Here is a 16,908-nt window from a genome sequence, read left to right as displayed (position 1 = left end):
TCCAGAATTTGTCATTTGCTTTTTTTGTCAACTGTATTCATCTGATGGACAATGTTTTCATCAGTGTCACTTCCAGAATGCAAGACCTGAAGAGTCAGAAGAGGGCATTGGTTTGGGGGGGGAGGGTAAACAGTTAAGAAAATGGTCTCTCAGAATGGAGTATGGAATTCTTGACTGGAGCAGTAATGATCAAAAGCAGTAACAACGGGCTCTTGGTCAGGGATTCACAATGTGACTTGGTAGAAATAGCTGTGTCTTATGTGCTCCAAACTTAAAAAGGATACCAGTGAAAACCAACTGTTTACAGTCCACCTTTGGAAATTTTGTGAAGTGTAACTTGCAGGAAAGAAGAGCAGTAGAAGCAATGCTGAGTAACCCATATTCCAGGAGACCAAAGCCAGGAAAGGATCCAGCAATGAAACCCACAGCCTAAAATGTGTCTACCTAAGTGCACAAAGCACATCTGAGAAGCAAGGGAAACTAGAAGCCTTAACACAAGCAGGCAAATTCAGCCTTGTACGTGTAACTGAGACTTGATAAAGTGGGACTCATCACTGAAATCAAATATGGTCCCAAGTGCATTTTTCACGTTAAACACCAAGTTTCGTTAATGAAGCCAGATACAGTTGCTTTTCCGTAAACATTAAAATTTACTAGGACTCTCATACATAAGGGATTTCATTAGACATCTTTTCCTTCTCAAATTTGAACTTGTCCTGTTGTAAAAGGCAAATATTAGAATCCTTACTATCTATTGTACATAAACTTTGAGTTTCTCAGCAAGCTAAGTTCATTGTTTAGGACCTACATAACTCAAACTAGTTCTTTTTCTGGAGCTGATGACCTTGCCCATGTAGATAGTTTCCAGGAGCCTTGGCAATTTTAAAAAATAAGATGTAACATGGTCCCCAGGAAGGGGTTAAATACAAAAACCTTGAGCCTGTTTCCTATCCCTTGCTGTTTCTCTGAGCACACTCATTCAAAGTCAATCCAAAGTCACGACAAACCTAGGAATGAGACTTAAACGAAATTTAAAAATCTACAGTAGGTTTGGACATAACTGGTATAAATATCAATTTAGTGCAACAGGTTAGCTTACAGATAGAACTTTAGTAGGCCTTGTAAAAATCATATAAGGGATTTTACAAAACATTTCTTCATAAAATACATTTATCTTTCTCAGAGACAGATTACCATTTATTCTGATATTAATTGACAATTCTTATTTGACCTCAAAACCTCTTCCACATAGTTGAATTTTAAAAGTAAAGGAAAACCATAAACAATTATGATCTATTTAAACTTCAGAATCAAAATAAATTATCATTCCGCTGACTTTGCCTCAGGCAGATGTGTTCCCAGACTGCCTTTCACTGAGAATTATTAATCTTATCCCCACTGACGTAAATCTTATATTGAAGAAAATTCACATAAAGTTAATAAGTATGAAGAAATTACATTTAAAACAGTTTACATTCAAATAGAATTCATTTCATGCCAAGCACTGTACCAAGTATTTTCACAATCATGTGACTCCCATAATATCCCTAAGAATGAATTCCACCAACATCCCCTTACTAAACAATAAACTAAAATACATAAAATTTTCTCCTACTGTTCCTTCCCTCTGGCTATGCATCCTGCCATAGGCCACGCATCGCAACACTCAGCCTTTACTCTGCACATGTAAGGGTTCACATTTCAAGCTGGCCACCCCAGTCTTCCCACGGACTGGTGAGGTCCGCGTACTCCCTGGCCACAGAGCAGCAAGGAGAATATAAGAATCCTGACTTTCTATGGTGGGTTTCTTAAAGAATGGCATTCTGTCCCTCGAATCCTGTTCGTGATGCCAAAACGTCCAGTAAAGGTTCGGATTCGCCCGGACAAAACATTCCACACTCCAAGAAGCCCGAAAGTTTTCTTTTTGTTTTATTATCAAAATACAGGCAAGAAAGATGGAAATTGAAAGTAGCAGAGAGGGAGGCTTAAGAATAATAATAGCAAGGCAATTACTAGATTAGAGGAATGGCTCAAGAGACAGGGCTCCAACTGCCTCATCACCATCCCACAGGCAAAATCAACGTATTTACAGTCATCACTGATGCAGGGGAGCTCCAACACCTGACCACACAAGCTGGGGAATCCCGGGGGTACAGCCATCAGGGTCCCGCTCATGGAAGTCCCAGGCCACACATCTCTGCCATGGGGGAGATTCCAATTTGGGGTCCGAATCTTACAGCATAAATAATGCTGGGAACAAAGAAGCCATCATGCCAGGTGTTTTTGGCAAATGCTGCATCTTACGCAAGAACCTGAAAGGAGGCCAATCCCTTCAAGGTCTCTAAGTGCAGCATGTCCTTGGAGTGGACAGTTCCTGGAAGCTGGACTGTCTCAGGCTCTTGGCCAGGACCCTGAGATGAGCCTCCCTCTTGTGTTCCCAGGGCCTTCTACTTTAGGATATAAGACTTGTACCAGATCTGCAAATCAGTGAAGTAAAGGAGGGACTAAATTTGAATCAGGGTCACGGTTTATATAGTCTTACCTACCTAAGAAGGGTTTAATCTTACCCATTCAAGTCCTTAGCTCTTTCGCTGGATGAGACATCATTTTCTATCATGGGTCTTTGTGAACTGTCTTAGATCACTGTGTTGCTGAGAAGAGCTAAATCTATCAAAGTTGATCACAACACAATGTTGCTTACTATGTACCATGTTCTCTTGGTTCTGCTTACTTCATTCAGAATCAGTTCATGTTAATATTTCTAGGTTATTCTGAAATCCACCTGCTCATCATTTCTTATACCACAACAGTTTTCCATTACGTTCATATGCCACAGCTTGTTTAGCCATTCCCCAGTGGACATGCATCCGTTCAATTTCCAATTCTCTGCCAGCACCAAAAGATCCATTATAAATATATCTGTACACATAGGTCCTTTTCCTTTGATCTCATTGGGATACAGACAGTAGTGGTATGGCTGTGTCAAAGGGTATGCACAATTTTATAACCCTTTGGCCACAGTTCCAAATTGTTCTGCAGAATGGTTGGACTAGTTCTGAATTGTGCATTACTTTCCCTATTTTTCCACATCCACTCCAGAATGTCATTTTCCTTTTCTGTCATGTTGGCCAATCTAAGGTAGTGTGACATGTCACTTCAAAGTTGTTTTCATTCCTCTATAAACAATAGAGATTTAGGAGACGTTTTCATCTTTATTATTCATCCCTTTGATTTCTTCATTGAAAATTCCCCATTTATATTCCTTAACTGTAATGGCAATCTTATTCACCTTTTCATGTGTCACTAATTAGGTGATGAGGCATTCAGCTACCATGAGGTCATAGCAAATCCTGCTGTTTACCTCCATTTCAATTCAGAGAACAGGGCAGAAGTCACCTTGCCATAAAAATCTGCCACAGGTCCTTGCAATGTTTGGTTTAGTTAAGGTGATTGCAAGTCTTTATGGTCCACAGTAGCTACCCAAATGAATAGGAGCAGAAGCAACACCAGCAACATCAGGAACACAGCTCAATTATGAAATATTCCTCAAGCACCATCAACAATTATTCATCACACATTAGGCTCAGGTTCATGGCCAAGAGGTCATCCCCAAGAGTCTTGCATGCCAAATGCCCAGGAATCATGGTGAATACTAAACCTCTCCCAATACCATCATCCACTAAGTAACCTCTGGCTCAAACAGCATAACCTCTCCCTCCCTGAAGATCCACACAAAGATAACACTAAATCTTTACCCCTTTACAGGCTTTTACAGAGGGGAGGAATATCTCCTTCTTCCATGGTGCATAAATTAGGAATCGCTGAATTGCACTGAAGGACTCAAAATCTGTCTAGTCAGCTGGGGGAATCATCCCACACTCCTTACAATAATGAAGAATCGTTCTAGTGGGAATACTCTGATGGACATAAACTAGTGTCGTTAGTTTAAAGGCCTTCCCAAACTCAAAGTTTCTCTCCAGAATTAGTTCTTTGATATTGAGCAAGTTGTGTCTTCAGGCTGAAGATCTTCCCACATTCATTGCATTCAGAAGGTCTCTCCAGTATGAGTGCTCTGATGTTGAGTAAATGATACATTTAGGTGGAAGACCTTCCCCTTCCATATTACATTTAGAAGCTATGAATTATTTGAAGTTGAGAAAAATGAGAGTTGTCATGGAAGGCCTTCCCACATTACTCGCATTCATAAACAATTTCTTCAGTATGAACCCTCTGATACACAGTAAGATGTGGCTTCTTCCTGAAGGTCTTCCCACATTTACTACATACATAAGGTTATTCTCCAACATGAATTTTTGATGTCTAATAAAATCTGAATTGCAATGGAGGTGTTCCCACATTCCTTACATTTAGGAGGAATCTCACCAGCATGAAATCTCTGATGATGAAGTAGTGTCCTCCATCTCAAGGCCTTCCTACATGCATTACATTCTTAAGGTTCCTTTCTTGAATGAATTGTTTGGGGTGGAGTATGTTGTACTCTCTCTCTGAAAGTCTTCCACATTCATTGCACTCATAAGGTTTCTCTTCGGTATGAATTTTTTGATGTCGAATAAAATCTTAGTTGTAGAGGAAAGCCTTCCCACACTGCTTACATTTCTGAAGGATGTCTCCAGTATGAATTATCTGATGTACAGTAAGATACACCTTCTTCTTGAAGGCCTTCCCACATTCACTACATTAATAAGGATTCTCTTCAGTATGACTTCCCTGATGCACTGCAAGTTGTGATTTATATCTAAAGGCCTTTCCACATTTCCTACATACATAAGGTTTCTCTCCAGTATGAATTCTGTGATATATGGTAAAGTGTGTCTTAGTCTTGAAGGCCTTCCCACATTCACTACATTCATAAGGTTTCCCTCCAGTATGAACTTTGTGATGCACTTTACATGTTCTCTTATCCCTGAAGGGCTTCCCATATTGACTACATTCATAAGGTTTCTCTCCACTATGAACACTGTGATTAACTATAAGTTCCTTTTTAATATGGAAGGCCTCTCTGAATTCACTACATTCATAAGGTTTCTCTGATGGATTGTAAGTTGTGCTTTACCAGTGAAGGTCTTACCACATTAACTACATTCCTAAGGTTTCTCTCCACTATGAACCCCGTAATGAACTGTAAGTTCCTCTTTAACACAGAAGGCCTTCCCGCATTCAGTACATTAATAAGGTTTCTCTCCAGTATGAATTCTCTGATGCACAGTAAGTTTTGTCTTATCCCTGAAGGCCTTGCCGCATTCACTACATTCATAAGGTTTCTCTCCAGTATGAGTTCGCTGATGCACAGTAAGGTTTGACTTATATCTGAAGGCCTTCCCACATTTACTACATTCATAAGGCCTCACTCCAGTATGAACTCTCTGATGCGCACTAAGTTGGGTTTTGGTATGGAAGGCCTTCCTGCATTCACTACATTCATAAGGTTTCTCTCCAGTATGAATTCTGTGATGGATTCTTAGTTGTCCCTTATCCCTGAAGGCTTTCCCACATTGACTACATTCATAAGGCTTCACTCCAGTATGAACCCTGTGATGAACTGTAAGTTCCTTTTTAGTATGGAAGGCCTTCCCGCATTCACTACATTCATAAGGTTTCTCTCCAGTATGAATTCTGTGATGGATTCTTAGTTGTCCCTTATCCCTGAAGCCCTTCCCACATTCACTACATTCATAAGGTTTCTCTCCAGTATGAATTTTGTGATGGTTTGTAAGTTCTGCATTGCTCTTGCAGGTCTTCCCACATTCACTACACTTATAAGGCTTCTCTCCAGTATGAATTCTCTGATGCACAGTAAGATTTGACTTATATCTGAAGGCCTTCCCACATTGACTACATTCATAAGGCCTCACTCCACTATGAATCCTCTGATGCACAGTAAGGTCTGACTTATCCCTGAAGGCCTTCCCACATTCAATACATTCATAAGGTTTCTCTCCAGTATGAATTCTGTGATGGACTCTAAGTTCTCCATTATCCCTGAAGGTCTTCCCACATTCATTACATTTACAACGTTTCTCTCCAGTATGAATTCTCTGATGCACAGTAAGATATGACTTACCCCTGAAGGCCTTCCCACATTCACTACATTCATAAGGTTTCTCTCCAGTATGAATTCTCTGATGGAGTCTAAGTTCTCCATTATCCCTGAAGGTCTTCCCACATTCATCACATTTACGACGTTTCTCTCCAGTATGAATTCTCTGATGCACAGTAAGATGTGACTTACCCCTGAAGGCCTTTCCGCATTCACTACATTCAAATGGGTTTTCTCCAGTATGAAATGTTTGATGTAGAGTAAGACCTGACTTGTAGTGGAAACCTTTCTCACACTCATTATATTCATTATACATACCTCTAGTATGAATTCTTTGATGGCTATTAAGATGGTCCTTCCACCTGAAGGCCTTTCTACATTTCCTACACTCATGAGGCTTCTCTCCAGTATGAATTCTCTGATGTAGTGTAAGTTTTCTCTTCCTCCTGAAGCCCTTTCCACATTCACTACATTCATATTGTTTCTCTCCAGCATGAACTGTGTGATGCAAAGCAAGATACTCCTTGCTCCAGAAGGCCTTCCCACATTCATTACATTCAAGAGGTTTATCTCCAGTAAATTCTCCACCTTCTGAAAAGAAGAATTACAGAGCTGATTAACCCTGTCTTTTTTTACCCTAACCCAAGGTTCTTACTTGTTCAAAGGTTTTAGAGGTATTCTCTTGCTTTCTCACTTGAAAAGCCTAGTCTCAGTAGTCTATCACCAAGAAACAATTTATATTAATTGAAAGTATGATGACTCAAAGGTAACATATGTAAATACTTTGACTGCGGGTGAAATTACCTAGAGGAATGAATGAACGCTTACTCTATTTTAAGTGGGTGACATTTGAAAAAAATAAGACTAGTAAGAAAAAAGAAAAAGATAACTTTGAGAAACCGTGAGCGTATCCTTATCAGCTGAGCTGAAAATAAGAAGAGAAAGGACTGAAAAGGAAGAAAATAAAGAATACCATTTAGAGGGAGGAAGAAAAATAGATCAATAAAGTAAACAGAATAAAGAAGAAATATGAGGGGAAAAATGTGACAACTGTTGCCATAAATATCCTCTAAAAATCCAAGCTATCTACTTGGTAAGGAATACATTGATAGAAATTTTTTAGAAACTTAAAAAATTTTTCAGAGTAGACATAGAGGCCTTTTGGCCAAGAAAAATTATTAACAAGTACCTGAAACATTACTCAAAACTCTGGTAATCAAAGAAGTAAAAATCAAAACATCTGCAGGTACCAAAAATACCCATCAGATTAGCAAAGATACTTTAAATTTTGGCAATTAGATTGAAATAACTAGTTATTAAGCTGCTGCCACCACTTTTCTCAAAAGGAACAGTAATTTCAGCTACAGCTACAAAACTGTTTCTATCCTTTGACGCCATGGTCCTAAGATTAGGTCTGCTTCCTCAGTGTGTTGCCGAAAACAAAGCACTGTCAGTAAAATTTTCACAACAGCTTTTAGTGAAATAGCAAAATATGGACAAAATATAGCTTTCACAATGGGCTCATGGCTACAATACTCCTGTTAAGTGAATGTATTAATGTGCCTTTATAAACATAATTTCAAACAGGATGACACATTATAGAATGAACAAAGGGGAATGAGGTCAGGAGTAAATATTTTTAAAAGTAATAGCAGTAAAGCAACATAATCATAAAATTAAAACAAAGGAAAATATCAGAACAGAACTAAGAAGCAAAAAGAGCACACTACTGGATATCTTTAAGTAATGTACTTATTTTGAAAGGTAGATTGAATTCATGCAAGTGAAGCAGGAGAATGCCCACTTAAGAGAAGATAATCTTCAAGGAACAGAAGAGAAATAACTGCCCTGTACTAAAGCAACAACTTTCTTTTAAAGTGAAGGTACACTTCAGTAAAGAGATACATAAAAAAAATAAATTTCTTGACCTACAAAATGAAGTCTGAAAGCCTCAGCTCCTCTCAACAGGCCTGAGAAGCTTTGATAGGCCACTTTGTCCAATAATTTGCAAGAGCTTTGACCCAAAATGACCAACAGATTGCAAGCTGGCAATCACCCATCAGCGTGGTTTTTATGTAGTCACCTGGACAGCTGCTTCTGGGAATATCTGCCTCTGGCATCCAAGATGCTCCCTTCCTTTCCAACTGATAGATCACATCTGGTTTGGAAACCGCAAATCCTGTTCAAGGAAAATGAGAAAGTGCTAGGGAGTCCTCTCAGAGTTTCATCATAGAACAGAAAGATGCAATATTCCTTCCAACTCTTAGTAGAAAGGTAGGGGTATAAGGGCACGGAATATATCTCAGGCCACCAAGAGCACTAGGTTAGCTGATTTTGTCTGAGACTTTTGTTTTTCAAACAGGTGAGGCCCAATGAGCTGAGAAGAGGGAGAAGTAGGGTTTTTTTCTTTTTCTTTTCAGGTGTCAGAGGGAGGCAAAATCACATTTTGAAAAAAGCAACCACAAAACTTAATAAAAGAATTCAAAACTAGTTGAAGCACTCTTCGGGGAAAAAAGTAAACATGCTAGGAAGACCTAAAGGATAGTACAAAGGACCACCAAAGGACATTCTATATTATGGTAGAATGGACTACTGAGTAGGACTTAGGAAAAAAAAAAATTCAATTGACTCATTTCCTGCTTAGACAGTGGGAACACTGTGTATGATGCAACCTACATGGGCCTTAAAAAGAAAATCTTGGATTTGAAGCAACAGAGAAGGGAAGACACATTCTCAAGGATTACAACAGATCAAGAAATCAATTTCCAGGCTTACTAAGCAAAGGCCGTTTTTCCTGGAAACAGGTATCACAAGTAATCTGTCTCTTGGCTACAAAAAACATTAGGACTAGTTTACTCTTGTATGACAAAGAATAACTGTTAAGATTTGAAAGTTGTCATAGTATATATCAAGACTCCAAAGGGGTAGCTGTTCTTACCCAAAGACACCAAGTTCCTATAATTCTCCAGCATCACATCCCTGTACAACATTTTCTGAGATGGGTTCAATTGTCCCCACTCCTCTCGGGTGAATTCCACAGCCACTTCCTTGAATGTTACTGATTCCTGAAATACCAAAAACATTTGTGCTTGCCCAGCTGTAACTCTAAGGGTTATGAAGTTCAAATGAAAACTACTTGCCAGTAGACTGAGGAAACTGAGGGTTTTAGGACAGCAGGTGATTCAGGGAATTGAGGTAACTGAGTCAACCACATTGACTCCATTTTGTGATTCAATTTTGGAGGCAGCTCAGTTCTTTTTCTGTTCAATTTTAGGTCTAATCCAACTTCTATTTTGTGAGGAAAAAAATAATTAATTGTGGGAATTGGGAGAAAACCTTATTCCATTGTTTGAACCTAGCCGTGCATGGCTGAGAAACTAGACTACCTCTTCCTGCTGTTTAGAGACACTTAACAAATGACCTAGGTTATGCTGACCAGAAATCCAATCTGATCCAAAAAGACTGAGGTAAGGTATTCTCACAATTCTATATCTCAAGCAACCCCTATGTCTTCTCAGAAAACTGGCCTCTTAGTGGACAATTATAGTTTCCATGTTCCTTTGTTTGTACATAGACATGTGGGGGGAGTGGGACACATCTTTTTCTGAATTCCGGGTATTGAACCTGTTATCCCCATCCCTTAACATGGCAAGTCCCTAATCTTTCCTCCAGTTGGAAATATCATTCCCTAACATTGTACTACTTGCATTTAATTGATTAGTCTTGTTTCTTTTTAACATATAAAAGTACATCACCTCCTACATTCTGGGTCCATCCCTAAGTTGAGGAAGGGGTCTGGTCCCTGTTTGTTTGGCAATTGTCATGCTTTGCTTAATAGAAAATTGATATGCTGAAATGATTGAACCTTTGTTTCCTCAGTCACAAGGGATTGTTTCATTTATTTCTTTGCATCCCAGTACACTGTCTGGTATACACTAGCATTAAAGAATTCCTCAACCAGAAAGAACTGAGAAATAGGAGTATGTACAGAATGATTTTACATACATACACACATGCGTGCACACACACACGTACACAGAAACACATTTCTGCCTAATGGTACATATCTCAAGAATTGCAGGGGGAAGAAAAGGGGAAAAAAAGAAATTTACGTGATATTTTTATTACAAATTTCAGAGGAAGAGCAAATTGAACATGATAGATTTGCAGTTTCATGTGCAATTATGTATTTTTATCCTGTTTTGAAAAGTGTTATTTTATTCCATAAGTTAAAAGTTAAATGAATAAAAATTTTTGAGAAAACTATTCCTCCCTGATAAGCTTGTGAATTCCTTAAGGGCAGAAGTCATTATGGCCATCCTTTGTATCCTTCACACTTAGCACAGTGACTGGCACTTTTATTGTTATGAACAGTTCCAATGAAATCAATTTTAAATGTGTCAGAGTTTTTTGTAAATTTTTTTTACAATGTGCACCCATGGCCCATTGTGGCCCTCTGAGCTGAAGCAGCAATACGGCTTATCCCTTTTTTACCTACTGAAATAAACACCGAAAACGAAATAGCTGAAGATGACTATCCTCTGGTCCTACGTCTTCTCTCACAACTAAGGCAGTTACCTTTCTTTTTTCATACAATCACTGTGCTGCTCTGAACTGAACATGAGTGTGGTCAATGTTCCTGGAACAGTAAGAGCAAAGGGGAGCATGGGGGACTACAACCTCCTGTCTCTAACAGCATGTGAACAATTATTTCCTGCTGAAAAGGGTGTTAAAGGACCATAGTTTTCCAATTCATATATTTAGAGCTAGAAGAGACTTTAGAGGGCAATTTTATCATTTTACACATTAGAAAAGTGAAGCCAAGCGGGAGAAACTGACTTTCTTGAGGTCAAAAAGAGAGGAAATGATGGATGTGCACTCTGCGACCAGGTGCTCCTGGCTTCAGATCCAAGTCTATTCTCACTGCACCATGTTGCCATTCCCTTTCTGTACAACCAGACCAAGGCCAGAACTGAGTTTTTGCACAAAACCATTCATAAGAGTACTCCTTGGGGCAACAGAGAACTGGAAACAAACTGGATTCTCACCAGTAAAGGACAGCAAACAAAAAAAAAAAAGGCATAGGAATCACATCATTTATGTACTTCAAAATGACAAATATGAGGAATTCTGAGAAACACTGGAAGATATGCATGAACTGACACAACATAAAATAAGCAAACCCAAGAGAATATGCAAAGCTTAAAACGATATAATTATTTAATAAACAACGAAAAAGATGCTGAACTATGAGTAACTGGAAAAAAAAAAGTTGAAACATTAGTTATCAGACATATGGATAATTAAACAATGTATAAACAAACAAGGGATAGGCAGCAGTCAGGAATAAAATGGAGAATTTTGATGACATTGAATTGAAAAGGTTTTGTATTAATAAAACAAACATAGCCAAGATAAAAAGGAAAGCAGAAACTTGGGGAAAAAATTTTATACAGAGTTTATTAGATAAATAATACATAATATATAAAGAACACTGTCAAATCTGTAAGGATATGAATCATTCCCCAATTGATAAAATGGCAAAAGGGTATGAACAGGCAGTTTTCCAATGAAAAAATCAAAACAATTCATAGACATATAAAAATGCTCTAAATAATTATTGATTAGGTAAATATCAATTAAAAACAACCTTGAGGTATCATTTTACACCTCCCAGATTGGCGAAAATGATAGAAGGGGAAAGTGACAAATGTTGGAGGCGATGTGGAAAACTGCGACACTATTTTCATTGTTGGTGCAATCATAAAATGATCCAACTTTTTTGCTGACAAATCTGGAATTATGCCCAAAGACTTATTAAATTACCTATACCCTTTGACCCAGCAACACCACTACATGGTCTATCTCCAAAGATGATTAGAGAAAAAAGGAAAGAACCTGTATGTTCCAAAACATGCATAGCATCTCTTTCTGGTGGTAAAGAACTGGAAATTGCAGGGGTGCCCATAAATTGAAAATGGCTAAACAAGTTGTGGTATGTGACTGTGATGGAATACTACTCTAAGAAATGATGAGCTATGTGGTCTTAGAAAAATGTGGAAAGACTTGCATGAAATAGTGAAGACCAAAACATAGGCAGAACCAAGAGAACACTGTATACACTAACAGCCATATTATGTGTAGAACTTTGAGCAAATAAGCTATTTTACATATTACAAATACCCAAATTAACCACAAAGGACATATGAAAAAAGACATTGTTTCCATGCAGAGAAAGAGCCAACAAATTGATGTATAGAATAATTTTATATATATACAGATACTATACACACACACACACCCCTACCCATCTCTACTTGTGTCTAATGGTAGCCATCTCTAAGGTGGAAGGGAGATGGGAAGGAAAAAAGAAAGAAATTTAAGTGATAATTTTATTGTATTTTGAGAGAAATAGCAAGTTGTACACAGCAGATATGCAGTTTCATGTGTAATCATCTTTTTTATTATACTGTCTTATGGAAATGAATGTTTTCTTCCTTAAATTGAAAACCAAAATTAAAAAGAGAGAAGATGGAGATCACTACAGGAAAAGGTTTTATGAATTGTCAGGTAAACTCACTATCACTGGTATTTTTATGCAACTATTTCTTTGGCATAAAGGAAGTTTAAATTTGGAGGGTGAAGGAAAGAAGTCCTTTTCCAGAAAGAACTCTGGCGAAATAGACAATGACGAAAAGGACAGGATGTGAGAATAATGAAGGCAACGTGTGGTGCAGATTGATGGACTGATCATAGACTTACCCTCGCCAAGCTAAATATTCAAGTTCAACAAAAGCCAGGTCCCCAAAGCAAAATGACTACCAGAAGAATCAAAGTCAAGAGAGCAGACTACTTCTGTGAGCAGGAACAGTTTGTTGCCAACTTGCTGGGAAAGTTAAGCCAAAACATAGTTGGCAACATCAGAGCACAAAAAGACTGGGTAGCTTTTAGAGATCTGGTGCACAGCACTGCATCTACTCATCTGGGTCAGAACACTCACAAACATCAAGAATGGCTTGAGGAAAATGATGGAGAAATTCAGAAGCTACTGAATGAAAAAACAAGAACTCCAATAGGCTCTATCTCCTTTTACTTCCAGTATCCACTTGCTGGGGACAATTTTTGGGCTCTCATTCCTTGGTACAAGTTCACCATTCTTCAATAGGAAAACAAAAGCCAAGGAAGACTTAACTTGCATAACTTTCTCATAAGTACCACTTCTTGTCACCATCATTACATCAACCTCAAATGTGCTCTTCACTAATCTCTGATCTTGCTTCCAAGAGAGGCTTTTAATATCTTTTTGTAACATATGTCACCAGAATAATTTCTTTTAGGCTTTGCTGTCTCTCCACTACTTTTTTAAGATTAATTCTACTTCTTTTTTTATTCATCCTCAACTAAAAGTAAAAACATTTTTGGTCTCATGATTACTTAGGCTTCAAATCAACCAACTAGTAAAAATCACACCTAAATCTCAAATGCAAGCCTCCTGACACACAACCTAGCCTTTGTTACCTTGTACTTCGCTGCCTCTTCACTCTCCAGTTTAATTCACTTTAACACAGCATTAAGAAAGAAGGTGGTTTGAATCAAGAATTTCAGTCTTAAAGCCTTATATACATTAGACAAAAAGGAAGGACTGCATCAGGGTACCAGGAGGGAGGAATGCTCATATTAGAAGGGATTCTTCTCATCCTTCCTACTTCAGTCCTAAGGAAGGGAGGCCACCCTTACCAAATATCTACTATTGGGGAAAAGGAAATAGCAAAAGCCTTGTACTAACAAGTCACAGACAAGCAAAACAAATTCCCACATTGGCCATGTCTGAAACACGAAGAAAGCAGAGTGCAACAGAATGGATGCTTTTGAATTGTGGAGCTGGAGAATACTTTTAAGAGTCCCTTGGAAAGCAAAGAAGTCAAATCTGTTAATATTTAAAGAAATCAATTCTGATTATTTACTGGAAGGTCTCATATAAAAGTCAATCGCAGGAATGTCATAAGTTAGGTAGAATATATTGTATCACTTGAAAAAAATGGTCTGTCACTGTGTTGATTAGAATTTTTAAATCTTTCAAAGTTGTCTATCATTACAATATTGTCATTGGATAAATTTTTCTCCTGCTCTGATTACTTCATTCTGCAATGATTCATACAAGTCTTCCTTCGGTTCTATTAAAAAGTTCCTTGATTTCTTATATTAAATATTTTTATCATCTTTGTATACCATAATATGTTCAGCCATATTCTCAGTTTCCAATTCTCTGCCACAAGAAAAGGAGCTGCTAGCAATGCTTTTGTACATATGGGAGGAATACTGTTTCTTTCATTCTTTTGTACTTAGCAGTAGCTTTACTGAGTTTAGGTAAACAGAAGCAGCGTTGGTGATGAGATGTTCAAGAGATGCACAAGTCTTCAGCAGCAAGTGACCACTGCTGTTGCTGTTTCAGAGAGCACAACTCCTATGGGCTGGCCACACTGCTCAAGTGCAAGACTCCTGCTTGCCAAAAAGACTATTTTATGGAGAACTCCCACAGGACAAGCATTCACATGGTGGTCCGAAGAAACCATACGAGGACACTCTCAAGGTCTCTCCCAAGAACTGTGGAATTGACTGGGTGACATGGGAGACATTGACCCAGGACCACTCAGCATGGCGTTCCCACATCAGAGAAGGTGCTGTGTTCTATGAGCAACTCAGAATTGAAATACCTCAAAGGAAGTGCAGGATGCCCAAGTTTGGACAATCCACCGCAAATGTTCACAGGTACTATTTGTGCCCCACCTGTGGTACAGCATTTCAAGCTCATATTGGCCTGATCAGCCCCAGCTGGCCACACTGAATCTTGACTCAAGCATAGTGACATCATTTTTGGTACGCTTTGAGAACAAAGGACAACAACCAAAACCACCAACATTCCTTTCACTGTTTGATGGGGCTCACTCCAGACTACTCACCACCCCCTAAGCCCATTGAAACCCCTTTCACTGTCCTTTACGTGGAGAACACTCAGGAGAACACACCCATTAAACCACAGGTTCCCTAAGAATCTCGCCTTTATGTTGGCCTTACAATAAAGTTTTTTGTTTGTCTGGAAGGTTGGAGTGCAAGAATTCATCCTGGGAAGATGCTGCCCTGCACTGCAATATTTTGGGGCTCCCAGCAAACCAAAACACTTCAGAAATGTTTTCCTCACTTCAGGTACAAAATGGGAATCCTATTGTTTGCCTTCTCACTGGGTAGGGAAAAAAATGGAAGAAGGAAGAGTATTTGGAACTCAGAAGTTTTTTTAAAACTGCAAAGTAAATGTCAGGTATTTTTGTGTGTGTGGAGAGGATAAATTGGTGTCTATGGTGTTATTTAGCTCTAAATACTCGATTCCCAAGCCCCGCACTTTCCCAGATTATGGCACAGGAGAAGGAACCAGATCCTATGCCTGATTTCAGGGCAACAGCACCTGGCACTCACCTGTCCTGGCCTGGCTGTCAGCACAGGAGCCATTCCCTCTCCCTCCAGGCTCCCACCTGCGGGGACGTGACAGAGGCCACAGGAGGTAGAGCTGGGGAGGAAAGGAGACCGTGAGGAGGAGGGGCCGCTGGGGGTGGCCTGCTCTGTCCGGGGGGGGGGGGAAGGGAGGGGTGCTGGTGGAGGGGAGGGAGAGGACCAGAAGGAAACAGTCATTTCCCTCCTGTGGGGGAGGGGAAGAAGAAAACTCCCATGGAGGGGGAGCGAATGGCAGAAGGAAACAGTCCTCTCTACTGGGGGGTGGGGAGGGGGGCTCAATATTTCTTTAGAGAGAAAAACTGCAGAATAGACAGGGAGGGGATTGGGGGGGAGGCAGCATCACGGAAGGCTTCCCGGAGGAAGACTGGAGAAGATGAGGCCACAGGCAAGGCCAGAGCAAGGAGCAGACAGACGCACACCGGGAGCACCAGCCCTCGGACCCTGGGCACAAGGGAAAGACTGAGGCCTTTAAGGCAGGACCTGACCAGAGTACTGTGACTCGGCTTTGACTGAAGGAGGATTAGAACCCGCCCCCAGACCCCCACATCCGCCGTTCCTCCTCTAGCCACCCCTCCTCCCTCAGGCATCGGCCGCCCCCAGAGCCCGGGAGGCCTTCGGGGGCTACCTTCCTCATCGGACGGAAGCCCCTCCCCTTCTCTGCGAGCCCCCCAACTAGTCCCAGGCGCCCCGACCGCGCCGTACTCACGCAGCCGGCCTCAGCCTGGGCCTGGCCCAGCTCTCCTCTGCCCCTCAACCGGACACGGGCGAGCTCAGGGGAGCGGAGAGGAAAAGAAGCCACCGCCAGCAAACGCGGAAGAGGCAGGGAGGAGAGGAGCCGGATGTGACGCAATAAGACAGCGACTAATCCTCCAGTCTTGGGCTTGTAAAATGACCAGACGCGCGAACGGCCTTCTGGGAATGGTAGTCTGGAGAGCGGGGCGCCTTATGCGCATGCCTACGGCTGGACCCCCCCCCCCCCAACCCCCACCCCACACCCCACCCGCGCCCTCGCTCAGTTTCTGGGGGCTTCCAAGCCTTAAGAGTAAGACGCGAGTAGGCCCGGGGCACCCGCAGAGGTTAAGAGGGCGCCGGGCACCAGCCAGGACCCGAGGGAGGACGGATGGTTCTAGCTGAGGATCCGAGAAGTGCCACGCCTTGTGTGGGATCCATGAGACCAGGATACTGAAGGGGGGGAGAAGGCTGCAGGTCAAGAAATCGTCCTAACACTTGGAGCTGTCCAAAGGGTAGGTGAGGGCAGCTATGTGGTACTGAGGCTGGAGTCAGGAAGACCAGTTCAGATCGGCCTGAGACGCTTCCTAGCTTTGGGACCGTGGGCAAGTCCC

At 40.6% G+C, this 16,908-nt stretch overlaps 1 protein-coding gene across 1 annotated transcript; it reads right to left on the bottom strand.

Annotated features, from left to right (window-relative positions):
• Positions 1 to 630: 630 nt before the first annotated feature.
• On the bottom strand, positions 631 to 16,424 carry LOC118843153 (zinc finger protein OZF-like). The gene is made up of 5 exons (XM_036750601.1): positions 16,272 to 16,424; positions 15,530 to 15,620; positions 8,997 to 9,123; positions 8,142 to 8,237; positions 631 to 6,649 (listed from the first exon to the last, which is right to left on the bottom strand). The coding sequence occupies exons 2-5, from the start codon at positions 15,560 to 15,562 to the stop codon at positions 5,187 to 5,189; spliced, it is 1,719 nt and encodes a 572-aa protein (XP_036606496.1). The 5' UTR covers positions 15,563 to 15,620; positions 16,272 to 16,424; the 3' UTR covers positions 631 to 5,186.
• Positions 16,425 to 16,908: the final 484 nt, after the last annotated feature.

This window comes from Trichosurus vulpecula, chromosome 3 (genome assembly GCF_011100635.1).
Source record: "Trichosurus vulpecula isolate mTriVul1 chromosome 3, mTriVul1.pri, whole genome shotgun sequence".
Taxonomy (NCBI): domain Eukaryota; kingdom Metazoa; phylum Chordata; class Mammalia; order Diprotodontia; family Phalangeridae; genus Trichosurus; species Trichosurus vulpecula.
This window is presented reverse-complemented; position numbering and strand designations above follow the sequence as displayed.

What these genes read in the sequence shown, in the direction of transcription:
- LOC118843153 (XM_036750601.1), bottom strand. Translation starts at nt 15,562, where the DNA reads ATGGCTCCTGTGCTGACAGCCAGGCCAGGACAG. An exon ending in TAGGAACTTGGTGTCTTTGG is followed by an intron (nt 8,238 to 8,996) that starts GTAAGAACAGCT and finishes TTCCTTGAACAG; the next exon opens with GATTTGCGGTTTCCAAACCA. An exon ending in TCCCAGAAGCAGCTGTCCAG is followed by an intron (nt 6,650 to 8,141) that starts GTGACTACATAA and finishes TCTTCTTTTCAG; the next exon opens with AAGGTGGAGAATTTACTGGA.